The 18,151-nt window shown below is 62.0% G+C and overlaps 5 protein-coding genes across 9 annotated transcripts; 3 read left to right on the forward strand and 2 right to left on the reverse strand.

Moving 5' to 3' along the window:
* Positions 1-76: 76 nt before the first annotated feature.
* On the forward strand, positions 77-3,184 carry MAX (MYC associated transcriptional regulator X). Of its 4 annotated transcripts, none has more exons than XM_088058415.1 (5): positions 100-316; positions 496-522; positions 1,537-1,643; positions 1,843-1,973; positions 2,361-3,184. In XM_088058415.1, exons 1-5 carry the CDS (start codon positions 221-223, stop codon positions 2,543-2,545), a joined length of 546 nt encoding a protein of 181 aa, XP_087914541.1. In that variant the 5' UTR covers positions 100-220; the 3' UTR covers positions 2,546-3,184. The 4 variants fall into 4 exon arrangements, with proteins under 4 accessions (XP_087914542.1, XP_087914541.1, XP_005529109.1 ...); XM_005529053.3 differs by having other exon boundaries at positions 125-316; positions 1,537-1,644; positions 1,850-1,973; XM_088058416.1 differs by lacking the exon at positions 496-522 and having other exon boundaries at positions 77-316.
* FNTB (farnesyltransferase, CAAX box, subunit beta) lies at positions 3,159-7,926 on the reverse strand. Its single transcript, XM_014257881.2, has 12 exons — positions 7,825-7,926; positions 6,713-6,777; positions 6,523-6,595; positions 6,191-6,282; positions 5,759-5,905; positions 5,601-5,684; positions 4,939-5,025; positions 4,734-4,863; positions 4,519-4,651; positions 4,315-4,426; positions 4,114-4,228; positions 3,159-3,620 (listed from the first exon to the last, which is right to left on the reverse strand). Exons 1-12 carry the CDS (start codon positions 7,903-7,905, stop codon positions 3,510-3,512), a joined length of 1,230 nt encoding a protein of 409 aa, XP_014113356.2. The 5' UTR covers positions 7,906-7,926; the 3' UTR covers positions 3,159-3,509.
* A 1,556-nt stretch (positions 7,927-9,482) lies between these two features.
* Positions 9,483-13,078, forward strand: RAB15 (RAB15, member RAS oncogene family). 2 transcript variants are annotated; one of them, XM_005529054.3, is made up of 7 exons: positions 9,483-9,608; positions 10,879-10,939; positions 11,082-11,142; positions 11,239-11,316; positions 11,400-11,489; positions 12,444-12,509; positions 12,644-13,078. In XM_005529054.3, the coding sequence occupies exons 1-7, from the start codon at positions 9,485-9,487 to the stop codon at positions 12,797-12,799; spliced, it is 636 nt and encodes a 211-aa protein (XP_005529111.1). In that variant the 5' UTR covers positions 9,483-9,484; the 3' UTR covers positions 12,800-13,078. The 2 variants fall into 2 exon arrangements, with proteins under 2 accessions (XP_005529111.1, XP_087913713.1); XM_088057587.1 differs by lacking the exon at positions 9,483-9,608 and adding an exon at positions 9,699-9,961.
* Positions 13,079-13,826: 748 nt separating this feature from the next.
* On the forward strand, positions 13,827-14,805 carry GPX2 (glutathione peroxidase 2). Its single transcript, XM_005529055.3, has 2 exons — positions 13,827-14,194; positions 14,273-14,805. The coding sequence occupies exons 1-2, from the start codon at positions 13,970-13,972 to the stop codon at positions 14,621-14,623; spliced, it is 576 nt and encodes a 191-aa protein (XP_005529112.2). The 5' UTR covers positions 13,827-13,969; the 3' UTR covers positions 14,624-14,805.
* A 552-nt stretch (positions 14,806-15,357) lies between these two features.
* CHURC1 (churchill domain containing 1) lies at positions 15,358-18,019 on the reverse strand. The gene is made up of 4 exons (XM_014257884.2): positions 17,329-18,019; positions 17,041-17,176; positions 16,214-16,284; positions 15,358-15,782 (listed from the first exon to the last, which is right to left on the reverse strand). Exons 1-4 carry the CDS (start codon positions 17,365-17,367, stop codon positions 15,690-15,692), a joined length of 339 nt encoding a protein of 112 aa, XP_014113359.1. The 5' UTR covers positions 17,368-18,019; the 3' UTR covers positions 15,358-15,689.
* Positions 18,020-18,151: the final 132 nt, after the last annotated feature.

The following is an 18,151-nucleotide window of genomic DNA, read 5'->3' on the forward strand; positions in this document are numbered from 1 at the left end:
GGCCCTCACCTCCTCCATCCTCCGGCCACGCACCCTCAGCGCCCCCTTCCCCAAGCGGAGACTACAGCTCCCGGCGTGCCGTGCGCTGCCCCGCGCGATGTACGCCGGGAGTTGTAGTCTCCGCCACGTGGAAGATGCCTCCATCTCCCCACTCAAACCACAACTCCCGCGACCGTTCGCGTCGCCCGGCGCCATCATTACCCCCCCCCGACTTCCGCGCATGCGCGGTGCGGGCTGTTGTTGTGGCGGCGCGGCCCGCGGCTTCACCCGGGCGGGAGCGATGAGCGACAACGATGACATCGAGGTGGAGAGCGACGTGAGTTGGGCCCCCAACCCCGGGACAATCCCTGGGATAACCCCCCCGTGGCTCTTCCCCACCTTAGGAGGGCTGGGAATGGGGTAATGTTTGGTTTGTGTGTGTTCTTCCTTCATATGGCGGCGCCCCCCCCCACCATCTTCTTCCTCTTCCTCCTCGCCCGGGTCGGGGCTCCTCAGGAGGAGCAGCCGAGGTTTCAGTCCGCGGTAGGTCGCTGGGGGCCGCCCCGCAGCGCCCCCGGGATCGGGAGCACGTGGGCGGGGGTGTGAAGGGGGCGGGATTTGGGGAGGGGGTGACATGGAAGGGGACTGGGGGAATGGGGATCGTGGGGGGAATGGGGGTGTTGGGCGTCTCCTGTGGGGATCGGCGTGTCGGGGAAACAACAGTGGGGTTGGGGGTGTTGAGAGAGGCACCAGTGGGGTTGGGGGTCTTTTTTTTGAGGGGAACACACCTTTGGGGCTGAGGTCTTTTGCTGGGGGGGTGATATGGGGATGGGGATCTTCGGGGAGAAATCTGGGCTTGGGGGTGTCTTCCTGTGGGGATGGGATTCTTGGAAGGGGGGAGGACACCAGCTGGGTTGGGGGTCTTTTGGGGAGCAGGCTTGGGCTTGGGGAGGGGACACCTGTGGGCATGGAGGTCTTATTTGGGTTGGGGGCTGTGACACAGAAAGTGATCCATGGAGTCATGTATTTTAGGGGGGCAGCTGGGTTTGGGGGAGTCCTGTGGGGCTGGGTGTCTTATTGGGAGGACATCAGTGGGGCTTGAGGTCGTGTGGAAAAAGATCTGGGGCTTTTTAAGGGAGGGGGAGTGGGAGGCTTTCTGGGGTAAAGCGGGGGGGTTGGGGGGGTGTTATGTGTGGGGCCGTCACTTGGGGGGGTGGGGCTATGTTTGGGGAGCACAGGGGGAACAACACAAGGGGTTGACAGAGGGCATGGGGGGGGGGGCTTGTGTTTGGTTGGTTGAGGGGGGCAGGGGAGAAGGTGACCGTGTTCCAGGGGGAAAGTTTCCCGTTCTCCCCGGGACCCAGAGCTGCCCCGGCAGCAGGAAGCTGGGGAAACTGAAAGCACTGGGAGCCGCCTCCTTCCCACGCCCTGGTGGCCCAGCCGGAGGCGTCACGGCCACGGAGCCGCCCTGGGGGCTCAGCAGAGCTCTTGCAGAGGGAATTTTGGGGGTGCAGGTGGTGGCTTCCTCCCAGTGCCACCCCTCTCCCCCCCTCCCAGGCCGATAAACGGGCTCATCACAACGCGCTGGAGCGCAAGCGCAGGGACCACATCAAGGATAGCTTCCACAGCCTGCGGGATTCCGTGCCCTCACTCCAAGGAGAGAAGGTGAGTTTATGGAGCGTGCTGGGAGCACAGACAGAACCCACCCGTGGTTCAGCCATCTCAATTTGGGATGTTCCTGAGGCTCTCTTGGGCCACCGGAGTCCCCAGCAAGGACCAGAGCCAGGGTGGGATGAGGGAGGTAAAATTCCAGTTTTTCCCCTGAACTAGGTCTTTATCTTGCCTCTGGCTTTTCCCACTATTGCAACAGGCATCCCGGGCCCAAATCCTGGACAAAGCCACAGAGTACATCCAGTACATGCGCCGGAAAAACCACACACACCAGCAGGACATTGATGACCTCAAGCGGCAGAATGCGCTACTGGAGCAGCAAGGTGGTAGCTGAGATCTGGCTGGAGATTGGGTCTGGCAGGGTGTGAGATCCAGGAGCTGGGGTCTGGCAGTGTTTGGGAGCCAGGATCTGGTCCAGTAGGCTTTGGGATCCAAGATCCAGTGGGAGCCGGGGTCTGGCAGGAGATACGATCCATCAGAATGCAGTATCTGGTGGGAGCTGAGATCCAATGGGAGTTGGGATCTGGTGAGAGCTGAGGTGTGGCAGTACCAGGGTCTAGCAAGGCTGAGAATTCAGGGGGAGCTGGGTCTGGCAGGATCTGGAGTCCGGAAGAGTTCGGGATCCAGAATTCAGTGGGAGCTGGGGCCTGGCAGGAGCCAGGCTGCAGGCAGGCCCGGGCCTGGGGGTGACACAGTGCCGTCCCTCGCAGTGCGTGCGCTGGAGAAGGCCCGAGCCAGCGCCCAGCTCCAGGCCAGCTATCCCGCGGACAACAGCCTCTACACCAACCCCAAGGGCAGCGCCATCTCCGCCTTCGACGGTGGCTCCGACTCCAGCTCCGACTCGGAGCCCGACGAGCCGCAGAACAGGAAGAAGCTGCGCATGGAGGCCAGTTAGGCCCCCCCGCCGCCCCCCGGCCCGCGGCAGGACTCGCTCCCTCCGCTCCTAGAAGCTCTCGGACTGCAGCTTCCCAGCCCTCCCTGGCCCCTTCCCTGCTCCCAGCGCGCCGGCCCCGGGGGGAGCTGGCCAGGCCGAGCAGAAAGACTTGGGGGGGTCAGGGAGACTCCCCCGCCAACTCCCCTCCGCTAGCGACCCCCCTCCCCTTCCCTCCTGGTTTTATAGGAGCATTTCTATTTATACCCGGGGACCAGTGCAGTCCAAAACGGGGAGGAGCCGGGCAGCCCCCCCCCCAAAAAGGAGCAAGCACTGGGGGGGGAATCTCCCTATTTATTTTCTCCGTGTGCAACTCCACCTGCCCGAGTCGGCGGAGCACAGAGCCTGGCTTGGGGGCTCCTTCCCCACTCCTCCTCCTCCTCTCCTCCCTTGACCCTTCCCAACCTCCGTGGCATTTTCCAAACTCCAGTGGCCCATCCCTGCCCCGTAGGTGCCCCTTTTCCCCCCATTTTGATGCCATTCCATGGATCTAAGGTATGTTGTACATACTGCCCAGAATTGTCTTGCAAGTTAAGGCTTCCCTTTACTATAAGACTATAAATAATAAACAAAAAAAGCCAAAATTCCACTTATTTTATCCTCCCCCGTGGTTACCGTGTGTTCTTGGAAAGGGGGAAGTCGGTGCCACCAGATCCAGACGTGGCATCACCTCCTGCCCCGCATCCCCGGGGCCACCAGCACATGGCGGGTGTCATTTCTGTTTTATTGATGCCAAAAAGCTCTGCCAGAGCCCGTGTCCCACCTCGGCGCTGGCCAGGATGGCAGCAGGACACCAGGCCCAGAGCAGGCTGGATTTTGGTATTGCTAGCACCCTGAGCACCTCGCTCTGCCCGGCCAGGCCGCCGCGGGGATGGGTTGTGCCGCTCGCTCCCGGGACTCAGCACCCCGAGCCAGCAGCAGGACCCCCCTACTCAGCAGTGGATGTCGAATCCAGGCTGGGCACGGGATACTGCAGGAAGTGCATCACAGCCCTCGCCACCTTCTCTGGGGCAATGTTGTAGACAGGGTGTGTGGCCTGCTGTGGGAGAGAGAGGGATGGAGGATGTTAATCACGGAGTCCTGGAATGGTTTGGATGGGAAGGCACCTTAAGGATAATCTAGTCCAACCCACTGTGCACAGGGAATCTCTGCCATCCCATGTTGCTCCAAGCCTGGTCCAAATAGGTCTTGAACACTTCCAGGGATAGGGCAGCCACAGCTTCTCTGGGCAGCCTGAGCCAAGGCCTCAGCACCCTCACAGGGAAGAATTTCTTCCCCATATCCCAGCTAAAATTACCCTTTTCCAGTTTGGAGTCATTCCCCCTTGTCCTGTCACTCCAAGCCCTTGTCCCAAGCCCAACTCCAGCTCCCTTGTAGCTCTTTAGGCCCTTGAAGCAGCTCTAAGTCTCCCTGAAGCCTTCTCTTCTCCAGGCTGAACCCAAACTTTTCCCACTGCCATTTGATCTACCTTTCTCAGTGCTGTGGAGCACTGGAAGCTCATCCCTGCCCACCCCAGCAATCCCAGCACTTACCAGGCAATTCTCAGGGATACCCAGGACCACCTCATTGTGGAGATCTCCACTTCCGAAGTGCTGTGCAATGGCCAGCCCACTCAGGCAGTAGCAGGTGTGGTAGAAATCCCGGGATCTGCATGCAAGGAGATAACTGGGATGCTAAGGGGGCATCTGGGCATCCCTGATGCCAGGCAGCCCTGTGTTCCCCACTGCACTCACTTTCCTGGCTTATCCAGCAGCCCGCCAGCCGGGCACTGGCAGCACAGGAGAATGTATTCCTGCAGTGCCAGCTGGTCGAACATCCAGTGCGCCATGCTCAGCGCTGGATCGCCTGGAAGGGAAACCCAGAGGAGAAACACCAGAGAAGATGTCAAATCCTTCAAGATGCCATTCTGGGGACAGATGAAGCTTGTGGCAACTCACCCCTGGCATGGAGTGCCCGATGGAGCAGGGGCAGGAGGCCGGCTTGCCAAAAGGAGTAGCACCCATCCACCAGCTTGTTGCAGCGGCCCTGGAATCCGCCCTCGAAGCGCATTTGCCGCCCAGTCACCCAGTGCTGTGGGGTGATGGCAACCAGTGTGTGACCAAAGATCCACAGCAGGATGAGACCCCCGGTAACCCAGAGAGGGGTCACTCACCAGCAGGCTCCGGAGGTTCAGCAGGTGTTCCTGCTTGAGGATGACCAGCGCAGCCACGCCGCAGAAAGTGTAGCCGCCGTGCGCCTCCATGCCCGGCACGCCGCCGATCCCACCCTCCCAGTTCTGGCATCTGTGAGAGCGAGGTCAGGGCGGCAGGGAAGCCAGGAATGTCATCCCCTGTCCCCCACCTGTCCCCAGATCTCACCTGGCGATCCACTCGGCTGTCCCAGCGAAGAGTGCAGGCGTCAGGATGTTGGTCAGCGAGGCCACTGAGGCGGCGCAGTAGGCGCTCCTGCAGGAAAAGGGTGCCCAGAGATTCAGAAGATAGGTACTCAGGGATGTGGCACTGGCACCCCAAAGCAGCACCAGCTCCCTAAAATTACTCTGGCTCCCCAAAACAGCACAAGGTTTGATCCAGCACTGGCTCCCTGCAACGGCACCTTACCATGGCAGTGGCTCGTGTCACTGGTCCCCTGCCATGGCACCAGCACCCCAAAACAGCATTGGCTCCCCAAAACTACACCTCCCTGTGGCACTGGCTCCCCACCACAGTACCAGCTCCTCAAAACACCACCAGTTTCCCAAAATTGCACCCTGCCATGGCACTGGCTCCTCAGAATGGCACCAGCTCCCAGCACTCGCTCCCCCAAACAACACTGACTCCCCAAAACTGTACCCCAAACTAGCAGTGGCTCCTCACCATAGCACCAGCTCCCCAAAATGATACTGGCTCCCAAAATCATCACCAGCTCCCAGCACTGAATCCCCAGAATGGCACCAGCTCCCCACCATAGCATCTGCTTCCAGCACTGGCTCCCCAAAATGCCCAGGGCCTCCAAACAGCCCCCCCATGCAGCTCTCACCCACCTGACATCCACCTCTCCACCCACGTGCATGAGGAAGGAGCCATCCGGCTGCTTCAGCGAGTGCAGGTATTCCAAGAGCTTCTTCCTGCGGAATCCAGCACCTGTGAGAGGGGGGACATGCACCCCACCTCCCACCCAGCTTCTCCCGGCCCCCCAGACCTGTCGATGATGCCGAAAGCCTCCTCGGTGCCGATGATGCAGAGCGCGTTGACGGCGGCGTAGGTGGGGGCAAGGTGGGGGTGTTGGCCGGGACCCCCCCCAAATCCACCCTGGGGACTCTGGCACCGCCTCAGGAATTGGCAGACACTGCAGGAAGGTGGGGAGGGGGTTCGGTGTCACCTGTGTCACTCACTGGGGTGATACATCCCCTCCCAGCCTCATGAATCCCCCCGAGGTCGAAGCCGGGGGTGTCACCCTCCCATCTCCGTCGTCACGAGGAAGCCGCCGGAAGAATGGGCGGCATTGACGGTGGCAGGGAGACAAAGCGCTCCTTTGCTCTGGGGACAGCGGGAGGTGGCACCTCCGGAGTCACGAGGGTGGCCTGCAGCGACAGAGGCCATGGTGGGGTCCCCCCCAGCTCTCCCCACTTACTCAGAGGCCACCGACTCGGGAATGGGCTCATCCAGCAGCTCCAGGCTGTGCAGGATCCAGTAGCAGAGCCAGGGACGACTGGCATCCAGACACTGCAAGGACAGAGGGCACAGTCAGGGAGTGGCACTGGACACGGCAGGAGCAAGCAGGAGTGAGGAGACAGCCAGGAGAACCCCCAGAGCATCGCTGGGATGAGCCTGGGCACACAGGGAATGCTGTGTCCACTCTGGGACTGGCAAACTCCCGGCAACAAACAACCCTGGTGACAGCCCCAGGGTGAGGGGTTCACCCCAGCCAGTGGCTCCAGGTGGAATATCCGTCATTCCTGGTACCTCATAAGCTTCAGTGAGCTGCCGGAGGCCTCTCTTCAGGTAATGGAAGTGCTTTTCCCGCTGCAGGACGTACCTGGAATACAGAGAGGAGAGGATGAGCAGGCAGGATAGCCTGAGAAAACAGGGGGACAGTGGCAGGAGGGGCAGAATCCTGGGGTCAGTGTCTTTTTTTTGGAGTTTTGATACTCACTGTGAGGAGTGATGGTTTGTCTTGTAGGCATCATAGACCTCCTGCACAATGTCCTCCACCTTGGACTTGTCAGGAAAAATGGGAATAAAGACTATGGTGGGCTCTGGAAAGAGGCTCGGCACATCCCAAACATGGTCCCCACTGTGCCCTCCAGCTTCTACCCCATCCCAGGGGTTTATCAATTCACAGCCCCATCTCACCCAGTAAAATTAGGAATTCTAAAAGTAGGAATTCCCAGGAGCTTTGTGCCCCAAATTATGCCAGAATCCAGCACCATCCCGTGCTGCTTTACAAATCCAGCTTGAGTTTGGTTCATTGCAAGACTGTCATGGAAAACACCCTCCTCCCGCTCACGCTGAGATAACCGGGGACTTGGACGCTCTAAGCCGTGGTAATCCTCAAGGAAATACCCCAGGATCAGCCTCAGGGGTGAGGAGGGGCCACACGGGGACCCATATCCATGGCACTGTGTCCTGCCAGGGCAGAATTGAGCAAGAACCCCACGGATTGGGAAACCCGGAGTCACTTTTTACCCCGTCCCAGCACCCAGGGCAGCTGCCAGGGCTGGGTCAGGATAAAGGGACAGAGGGGAGAGTCTGGCTGTCCCAGGACCCCTCACCCTCCTCCGACTGGTTCTGGCGGATGTGTCCCATGGAAGCTGCCGTGGCTGGCGGGCGGCAGCACCGCCGGACCCCCCAAAACTCGCTGCTGGGCTGCTGTGACAGCGGCTATGGGGACAGTAGCTCCGCAGGGACACTGGGATAGCGATCACCCAGTGCCATGGCACCCCTGAGCCCCGTCCCAGAGCAGCCCAAAGCCCAGCCCCACGGTAGCCTGGCACCCCAAACCCCAGTCCCATGGTACCCCAAACCCCAGCTCCACGGCATCCCAAAGCCCAGCCCCACGCCAGCCTGGCACCCCAAAACCCACTTCCATAGCACCTCAAATCCCAGCCCCACGGCAGCGTGACACCCCAAACCCCACCTCCATTGCACCCCAAACCCCACTTCCATGGCACCCCAAACCCCAGCCCCACGGCAGTCTGGCACTCCACAGCCCACCGCCCCGACACCCCACGCCGCACCCTGCAGCCCCCTGGCACCCCCCGGCACCTGCTCGGCGGAGGTGCAGGTCCGCAGCCCATCGTCCCGCAGCCGCCGCCGCCCGCCGGAGCCGGGGACCGCTCCCGCCATGCTGCGGCCGCGGGGGCAGCGGGCGACGGCGGCCGGGAGGGGACGCGCGGCCGCGGTCCTGGCCACGCCCAGCGCACGTGCTCACACCCCTTTCCCTGGTGACCACGCCCCTTCAGTCTTGGTCACGCCCAGCTCCGGTGCGCGTGCGCGGAGGCGCCACCACTCCCCCCGGGGAGCTGCGTCATCGTGGTGTGACGTCATTTGTTACGTCATCATAGAATCCACGGGCTGGGTTGATAAGAACCCTAAAACCCATCCAGTTCCATCCCCTGCCATGGGCAGGGAGGCCTTCTGCTAGAGCAGATTGCTCCAAGCCCTGTCCAGCCTGGCCTTGGACACTTCCAGGGATGAGCTAGTCACGGCCTCTCTGGGAAATCCACTCCAGTGCCTCTCCACCCTCACAGAGAAGAATTTTTCCCCAATATCCAACCCACACCTCCCCTTTTCCACTTTGGAGACATTGCCCCTTGTCCTGTCTCTCCATGCCCTCATTCCAAGTCCCTCTCCATCTCTCTTGGAGCCCCTACAGACGCTGGAAATGGCTCTAACTCTCCCTGAAGCCTTCTTTTCTCCAGGCTGAGCAATCCCAGCTCTCCCAGCTTGTTCTTAGCCCTTGGACCATTTCTATGGCTTTCTTTGGACTTGCTCCAGCAACTCCATGTCCTTCCCATGACAAGGACCCCAGGGATGGACACAGTGCTCCATGTGGGATTTCACATGAGTGGGGCACAGGAGGACAATCCCCCCTCACCTGTTGCCCATGCTGCCTGTGACACAGCCCAGGCCATGAGTGGCTTTCCAGAGCTGCCAGGTTGCCAGGTCATATCCAGCCTCTCATCCCCCCAGATTCCTCTCATTTGGGCTGTTCTCCATCCCATCACCCCCATCCTGCACTTATCTCAGGAGTCGTCCTGATCCATGTGCCAACCCTGCCCTTGGCCTTGTTGATCCTCACAAAGTTCCCATGGGGGCCTTGTCCCTGGATAGGACAATCTGGACAACCCCTCCTTGTCCAGGTCCCGCTGGGTGCCATCCCATCCTTCCTAAGTGTCACCAGTTCCTCTGGTGCAGCTCTGTGTCACCCCAGTGTCCCCTGCTGCACCCCTCTGTCCCCTTCCCAACGCCCCCAGAGCATTGGGAACACCGGGTACATCCTCGGTGCTCCCGGAGCCCTCGGAGTCCTCACTGGTCCCCCGGTACATCCCCTGTCTCCTACCTCCCGTTTTCCAGAGCATCCCCAGCATATCCTACGGTTCATTCCTGGCTCCGTCCCACTGTTTTCCCCATCTCCCCTCTCAGTCCATCCCCCGTTTCGCCGCCCAATTCCCCACAGCATCTCCCGGTGTATTCCCGGTGTATCCCCGGTGTCCCCTCCCCGCTCCCCACAGCATCCGCCGGTCCATCCCCGGTGTCGCCCCCCTCGTTTCCCCTCCCGGTGCCCCCTCCCGCCGCCGCCGCCCCCGCCCCGCCCCGCCCCGGTGCATCCCCCGGTGCCAGCCCGGCCCGGCGCGGCGGCGGCGCAGCTCGCGGCCCCGGAGCGGCCCCGGTGTGGCGGCGGCGGCGGCGGCCCGGGCCCGCCATGGCCAAGCAGTACGACGTGCTGTTCCGGTTGCTGCTGCTCGGGGATTCGGGCGTGGGCAAGACCTGCCTGCTCTGCCGGTTCACCGACAACCAGTTCCACCCCGCCCACATCTCCACCATCGGTACCGGCACCGGCAGCGCACGGCGGTCGCGGCGGCGGGAGCGGGGAAACGGGGAACCGGGAGCATCGGGGAAGCGGGAACAGTGGGGAGGCGCAGCACCGGGGAAACGGGAGCACCGGGGAAACGGGCAACCGGGAAGACTGGGAGCCGCAGCACCGTGGAAACGGGAAGCCAGAGAACCGGGAACACCGGGGAAATGGGGAGCTGCGGCACCGGGGAAACGTGAAGCCGGGAGCATCAAGGAATCGGGAGTGATGGGGAAGCGCAGCACCGGATAACCGGGAGCACTGGGAGCCGCAGTACCGGGGAAAAGGGAAACCGGGGAACTGGGGAGCCGTGGGCATCAGGAAACCGTGAGTTCTGGGAAGCCACAGCACTGGGGAAACGGGAAAATGGGCAACCGGGGAGCGGGAAAACCGTGGGAACCGGAGAACCGGGAGGACAAGGGAGACTCAGCAACCGAGAAACCAGTGAACGGGAAAACTGTGGGCATCGAGGAACCGGGACTGCCGAGGAGCTGGGAAGCCACGGGATCGGAGAAACGGGAAACCAGGGCACCCGGGAATAGTGGGAACCAGGGAACCGGGGAGTGGTGGGCACAGGAAAGCCAGGGGCACCGGGAAAGGGTTAACCGTGGGCACTGGAGAGCTGCAACACTAGGAACATGGGGAAACAGGTAACCAGAGAGCGGGAAAACCGTGGGCACCGGGGAGAGGGGAAACTGTGGGCACCAGGGAACCAGGAGCATCGGGCGTCGCAGCACCGGGGAACCGGGAAGCCATGGGCATCGGGAAACGGTAAAACCGGGGGCATTCACAAGCCGGGACCACCGGGAAACTGCAGCATAGGGAAACTGGGAAACCGGCAGCTCTGGAGAGCCGCGACTCCAGGGAACCGGGAGCATCAGGGAGCCAGGAAGTCATGGGCACGGGAGAACCGGGAGGACCGGGCACCTCTGGCCCAGGGGAACCGGGAGCAGCGTGCAACCGGGAACTGAAAGCATTGGGCAGCCACAGCACCGAGAAGCCGTAGCACTGGGGAACTGGGAGAACTGGACAGCTGCAGCTCCAGGGAACTGGGAGCGCCAGGATCACCACCTGGCATCAGGGCCTCCTGCCAGGCCAGGCACCGGGTGTGGGGACCAGCACCAAGCCGTGGTGGGGAGTTGGGTGGGCCAGGAGAGGTGAGGGGACCAGAGGGCCCCAGTGACAACAGCTCCTGCAGAGGGAAACACCAGGATGCCCCAAAACCTCTCCCATTCCAATCCCAGGTGTCGACTTCAAGATGAAGACCATCGAGGTGGATGGGATCAAGGTGCGGATACAGATCTGGTGAGTGGCAGCACTGGATCCTGGGGGGAAGAGGGAAGAAATTTTGGGGGGTATGAGTCCTGCTCCCCCCACCCTAGGCAGGGGCTGAGCCCTGCCAAACTCATGCCATGGGAGGTGGCACTGACCCACTGTCCCTGGGCAGGGACACAGCTGGCCAGGAGCGTTACCAGACCATCACCAAGCAGTACTATCGACGGGCACAGGTACAGGCGACAGGGAGCTTCCCGTCCAGGTGCACAGGAGAGGGGAAATTGAGACACAGTTTTGGGATGTCAACGGCCTCCCCCCACCCCCTGCAGGGCATTTTCCTGGTGTACGACATCAGCAGCGAGCGCTCCTACCAGCACATCGTGAAGTGGGCCAGCGACGTGGATGAGGTGGGGGTTCATGAGGGGAGGTTTGGAGGTTCCCCAGCCGTGTGTGTGTGGCGGGCGTGTCCTTACACTGTTCCCCCGCCCAGTACGCACCTGATGGCGTCCAGAAAATCCTCATCGGGAACAAGGCGGACGAGGAGCACAAGAGGCAAGTGCCCAAAGAGCAAGGGCTGCAGGTGAGCGGGGGCTGCTGTGTGCCCCCCCCAGGGGGCAGGACCCTTCCTGCACCCCCAGCATGGCCAGCCTCTTCCTGAGCCCCCTCTGCACTCGGGACCCCAACAGCCCTCCTGCAGCCCTACCTCTATCCGGGACCCCCAAACCTCCCCAGCCCCTCCCACCAAGACCAGGGACCCTTCCCATCTTGCAGTCTGTACCCAGGCACCCCAAATCCTGCTCCCCCAGCGTGTGGGAACCCTCTTCCCCTCCACCCCTGCAGTAGTTGAGCACCCCCAAGGCTCCCTCTTCCCCACCTGCAAAATGTTCAGAGACCCCTAATCTCTCCCTGTACCTCCAGCATGGTCTCCTGGACCCCTGAATCACACAGTGACCCCCTCAGTGTCCCCCTTGACCCCCAAAGCACCCAGTGCACCTCCCTGCAATCCCAGCATGGCCAGACCCTCCACAAAGCCCTCTCTGCATTCCACATGGACCCCAATAGCCTTCCTGCAGCCCCACCCATATCCAGGGACCCCCAAACCTCCCTATCTGTATCCAGTGACCCTCCCATGCTCCTGCAGTCTGAACCCAGGGACCCCTGACCCTGCCCTTGCAGCTCCAGAGCATCCAGAGCATCCAGGAAACCCATTTACTGCCCAGTGCTACTGCAGGGCGTCCAACAACCCCCAACCCCTCCCCACACCTCCGTCGTGCTCCTCTGCAGCCCTAAAGCACCCAGTTCCCCCCAGTATCCCTCCCAGTGACCTCTGGACCCCAAAGAAGCCAGCGCCCCTCCCAGAGCCCCCTGCACCCAACCCCAGGTGTGCCCCTATGCCAGTCCCCCCACCCCGCAGCTCTCCTGTCTGTCCATGCCTGGCTGTGCACAGTCCAGAGAGGGGGGCCAGAGGTATTGAATCCCCCCTCCCCCAAATCATCCTACCTCCCCCACCCCCGCCAAACCCCTGGTGCTGCAGCTGGCCAGGGAATACGGGATGGATTTCTACGAGACCAGTGCCTGCAGCAACCTCAACATCAAGGAGGTATGAGGGGCCTGGGGAGGGGAAGGGGGCCGGGGGGGGGGGTCTCTGAGGGAGCTGGGGGTGGCCTGGGCCACCTGGAGAGGTCAGGGGGTACTGGAGGGGTCTCCCAGGTTCACCCCACCCCTCTCCCACAGTCCTTCACGCGGCTGACGGAGCTGGTGCTGCAGGCACACCGCAAGGAGCTGGATGAGCTGCGGGGGCCACCCCGTGCCCCCACCCTGGCCCGGCTGGAGGAGGACGAGCAGCAGCCCCTGGGGAGCGAGGACACCCCCAAAACCTGCTGGTGTTGAAGGCTGGGACATCCCTGACCCCTCCTCCCCAGGCTGTGTCGGGGGGCTTGGTAGGGGCAGGATTGGGGCAGCCCCCATGGAGTGGGGGCAACACGAGACACCCTCAGGAACGGGAGGGAGATGGGAAGGTGGCAAGGGGGGCCCTCCCATCCTGGCACCTGTGCCCCCCTCAGTTTGTGGGTGGGGTGAGGGCTGTCCAGGCGCTGTGTGCCCACCCTGTGCCACGCCGTGGGACCCCCGGTTTTACACAGTGGTTTGCAGAATAAAGGTGATGCTGGAGGGGCTGGTGGTCTGTGTGCTCCAGGGGGGCTGTGGGCGTGATGCCATGGCAGCAGGCACAGCCTGGGCATGGACACCCAAGTGGTGATCAATAATTGAGGGTGATCTGGGGCTGCCAGCACGGTGTCCCCTTTCCAGGCTGGGCACAGGGACATGGGGCATGGTGCCCATGGGGTGCCATGGCCACCACCATGGCCTGCCAGACTACCAGCTCAGCCCCAGCTGTGAGAACAGGGCCGGAAAGCTTGGTGGAGGCACTGGGATGAACCAGCAGAGGGATGGTGGAGGGCTGGCATGGGTGGTTACTGGGATGATGGTGGGCACTAAGATAGTGGAACCTACTGGGATCTAGGTGGATACCAGGATGCTGCCAGGCACTGGAAGGTGCACCACAGCAGATAGCCCCAAGGGTGGAGCTGGTGCTGGGACCAGTGGGCCCCGAGACTGGTGGGCACTGGGATGGGCAGCACTGGAGGCCCCAGAGGTGATGCCATGCCAGGCAAGGAGGAGTACTGGAGGCACTTGTCTCCTCCTCCTGTGCCTCACAGAATCCCAGCTCCCAGATTCCCATTACTCCCTGACTGCCGTTATTCCCCAACTCTCACTGTCATTCCCAACCCCCGGGAACATGCTGTGCCAGGCTGGGAGCATCCCACATCCCGCAGGCACTAGGATGAGCAGCCGCACCGCGCCGTGCTATGAATTATTGAGGCAGGTAGAGCATTGCCTTGGCCCCATGCCACTTTCCTCCTTCCACGGGTGGGACAGGCGGCTCTGGTTTCTCCTGAGCCACGGCGGGGCCTGGAGACCTTTGGACCATGACGTGAGCACCGGGAAGCCCTTAAGAGGCGGTGCAGGGCACGGGGCACAAGCAGCCGCACACCTGCAGCCATGACCGTCCCCATCGCCAAGTCCTTCTATGACCTGAGCGCCACCTCCTTGCAGGGGGAAAAAGTGGATTTTGGCGTTTTCCGGGGCCGCGTGGTCCTGATCGAGAATGTGGCTTCGCTCTGAGGCACCACGGTGCGGGATTACACCCAGCTCAACCAGCTCCAAGCCCGCTACCCCCGGCGGCTGGTCGTGCTGGGCTTCCCCTGTAACCAGTTTGGATACCAGGTAAGTCCTATGGGCTACAAGGCAGGGGGTGAGGAGCCGGGAAACACAGGGCTCTGGATTTCTCCTTCCCCACCACAGGAGAATGGCACCAACGAGGAGATCCTCAACACCCTGAAGCACGTGCGGCCGGGGGGTGGCTTCGAGCCCAACTTCACCCTGTTCCAGAAGTGCCAGGTGAACGGGAACGACACCCATCCCGTGTTCGCCTACCTCAAGGCTCACCTGCCTGCACCGGCTGACGAGGCCGCACACCTGATGGCTGAGCCCCGCTTTGTCACCTGGAGCCCTGTGCGGCGCTCCGATATCTCCTGGAATTTTGAGAAGTTCCTGGTGGGGCCTGAGGGGGAACCGTTCCGGCGCTACAGCCCCCGTGTGCCCACGGCCCAGCTGGAGCCCGACATCCAGCGTCTCCTCAAGCTGGCCAAGTAATCCTAGCTCCAGTGTGATCCTGGCTCTGGTGTGACCCTGGCTCAGGCGTCACCCTGGGATGGCCCCAGCTCTCCGCAGTGACAGCCCCCTCCGAAACCTCCATGGGGACGGGGCTTGATGGGGGCAGAGGGTTGGAGCCGCCGGGGCGGCGTGGGCTGGTGGCAATAAATGAGCCGGAGGGAGCGTGCCTGGATCCACGTGGTTTTTGGGAGTGTAAATGGATCCATGACATTTTTGGGAACATACCCATACCCATGTGGGTTTTGGGGGCTTTCAGGGAAAGCAGGAAGAAGGATGCAGCCCTGAGGTGCTAAATCCAGGAAATGGAGGCTCAGGGATTGGTGGGTGCCAGGCCGGCTGCACCCAGTTCCCTGTGGGTGTGCTTGGCCAGGTGCCAAGAGCAGCACTTCACCCACCCCAGGGCAGTGATTTCCCAGTTCCTTCCCACCTCAGGAATATGGAATTCCCAGCAGGGCAGGGCCAGTTTACAAACCCCAGGGCAGGGGGAAGTGAAACCAACTCCTTGGGAAGGGAAAATGATCCAAGTCCTTCCTCTGCAGGGTTTAGGAGAACACTGGGAGAGTGCAGTGGGCTCTCCAGTGCTGGGAAGGGCCAAGGAGGAATTCCACAGTCCCCTGGGATGGAAGAAGTTCCCTGAATCAGCCCCCAACACCCTTCACCAACTCCAGGGGGTGAAGCCCACCCCCAAAATACTCCTGCCTGTGCCACTGAACTGTCACACGTCACATTTATTACTCCACATATGCGGGCTCCTGAGGCGGGAGGGGGTGGGAATCCCTTTGGATCCTGTTTTGGGGACTCCTTTAGGTCTTCGGCACATAGGGAGCTTGGGCCGTGTCGCTGCATCCCATCCTTGCACTCAGGGTTGGAACCAAAAGGCTCCAGAAACATGGGAGCATCCAGTGTTGGGTGTTCGCTGCATCCAGGCTGGAAGTTTGGAGGAGCAAAGCACGCCAGGGACTGTGTGGTCCCCAGAAATTACAGTGCCAGGGATCGAGGGATCTCCCAGAGCTCCTGGAAGCTCATCCCGAGGTATACACGGGGATCAGAACAGCGGGGTCATCTGGCGAGGGTCATCAGGCAAGATACTGACAGAATCCTCAGCGCGGCCGCAGAGCAGGCACAGCATGGTATATTCCTGGGGGAAGGAAAAGGGGGAGGGCTGGAAAAAGGGGGGCTGCCACAGCCCTGCTCCCCCACAGGGAAACTCGAGCCAGATCCGGTACCCGATCCCTGATTGCAATCAGAGCCAGGGGATCTCGTTTCCAGCCCCAGTGGCTCCCCTGAGCCCTTTTTCCGGCCATTTGCTGAATAGGAGATGTGCCAGGAATGAGGAATGGGGGTCACAGCCCCGTCCCATCACCCACATTCCCATGCCAGGTGAGTTGGTCTTCCCCCATAAGGCATGGACTAGTGCTGGGGGGACTCCTGGTAGCCCTGAACACAGGGATACAGCACTGAGTCCTACAAGACTCTGTCCCGGGGAAGGTGGGAATCAGCCTGTGGAAGGGTGGGTCTGGAATTCCAGAGGCAGAGTCAGGAAGGGCTTTTGGGGGACAAGAGACAAACCTGGTAGTCATCCACCACACTGAAGGTGTATTCATGGCGTGCGATCAGGTGGTGGCAGTTCTTGCACAGGTCTGTGGGGCAGGGGACAATGGAGTGAGAAGACATGGACACTGTCCCTGGGGTATCCCCCCACTCCCAATCTCTTGGGACAAGCCCCAATCCTCTGTGCCTGACCTCACCCCCAGGGCATAGACATCCCAGTCCCCAAAACATCAAGCCCCCTAAAATTCCCCCCACAGCAACTCACCCCCCTCAAAGCTCACTGGCAGCTCCCTGATGCTCCTTCTAAAACTTAAGACCCCTTCCCTGAGCATCCACCATCCCCTCCCTCAGGGACCCCCAATTTTCCCTACTTGAAGTAATCCTCCCTTAGGCCTCCCCCTCCTTTGACCTCTGAGCCCTCTCCATCACACCCCAGCCCTCGAGAACCCCCATGCCCCCAAGACCCCCCCGAATACAAATGCTACCTCCAAACCTCAACCTTCAAGGCCTCCACTTGTGCCCCCAAGCTCCCAAAGGTCCCCTCCAGCCCTCTCTAACCCTCGAGATCGCCCAAGCTCCAGACTCCATAAGTCCCCCAGAGCCTTCTGCATCCGTGAAGACCTTCAAGACCCAAGGTCCCTCCGAACACTCAACACCCTCGGAGCCCCGACCCCTCCCAGCCCTCAAACCTTCAGCGATTCCTGAGCCCCAAGGATGGCTCAGGGATCCCCCAAATGTCGCCCTCAAGAGCCCCAGACCCCAAAGGTCCCCTCAGGCCCCCCAACCCTCAAGAACCCCAAGGCTCCCCCCGCGGGCCCTCATCCCCCCGGTGCCCTTCGCCGCACGGTCATAGGTGACGATCTCCTCCCCGCCGTCCAGGTCCGCGGCCCGGTTGCCGACGAGCACGAAATCCCGGCGGCCGCACTGCGCGCACCCCACGAAGTTCAGGAGGAAAGATCCACCCTCCAGGCAGGTGGTGCCCTAGGGCGGGAGCACAGGCTGGGACCGAGACCGAGACCGAGACCGAGACCGAGACCGAGACCGAGACCGAGACCGAGACCGAGACCGAGACCGAGACCGGGACCGGGACCGGGACCGGGACCGGGACCGGCGCCCCCCGCGCCCGCCCTCACCCGCTCCGGGTACTCGGTGCCCACACAGCCGCCGCACATCTCGCGCCGCCCTCCCTCGCAAATGTCGCGAGATCTGCGCAGAGGGGCGGGGCTAAGTGACGGGGCGGGGACCGAGGCGCAGGGTGTGGGCGTGTCCTGTCTCACAATGGGCGTGGCTTGATGGAATGGGCGGGGCCTAAGGGCCCGTGGGGCTGCTTGGGGCTACCAGGAATAATTGGGGAGTCTGGGCTAGTCGGGCACCCAGGGCCAGTGGGGGATACTTGCAGCTACCTGGGTTCACCCAAGGCTAGTGGGGGACACCTGGAGTGACCTGGAAAGGGTTCAGGGTTATCTAGGACTAACGAAGGGCACCTAGGGCTAGCTGGGAGCAGCATGGGATTAGCTGGGGGATATCCAGGGCTAGTGGGAGACCCTGGGAAGTACCTGGGGGGCGTCCAGGAATAGCGGGAGACACCCAGGGCTGATTGTAGGGCGGCTTGGGCTAGCTGGGGGTCATCCAGGGCTAGCTGGGGACTGCCTGGGTTTGATGGAGGACACCAAGGACTAGCTGGGAGACATCCAGGGCTGGTGAGGGTCACCCAGGGCTAATTATGGGGTACCTGGGACGAGTTCGAGAACTCACACGGCTGGTGGAGGACACCTAGGGCTAGCTGAGGGATGCCTGGGGCTAGTTGGGGGGGCACCTAGAGCTAGCGGGGGACAAGGGCTGGCCGCGGGGGATGGCCGGGGACCCCCGCCGGTGTCGGCGGAGCGCTGCGCCTCTCCGCAGCCTGCAGGTGCCGGTGCCGCCGGCGCTGCTGCCGGTACTGCCGGTGCTGCTGCC

The sequence above is a fragment of the Pseudopodoces humilis genome, chromosome 7, assembly GCF_049639895.1.
Source record: "Pseudopodoces humilis isolate 2021_Gansu_Grassland_sample_001 chromosome 7, ASM4963989v1, whole genome shotgun sequence".
NCBI lineage: Eukaryota > Metazoa > Chordata > Aves > Passeriformes > Paridae > Pseudopodoces > Pseudopodoces humilis.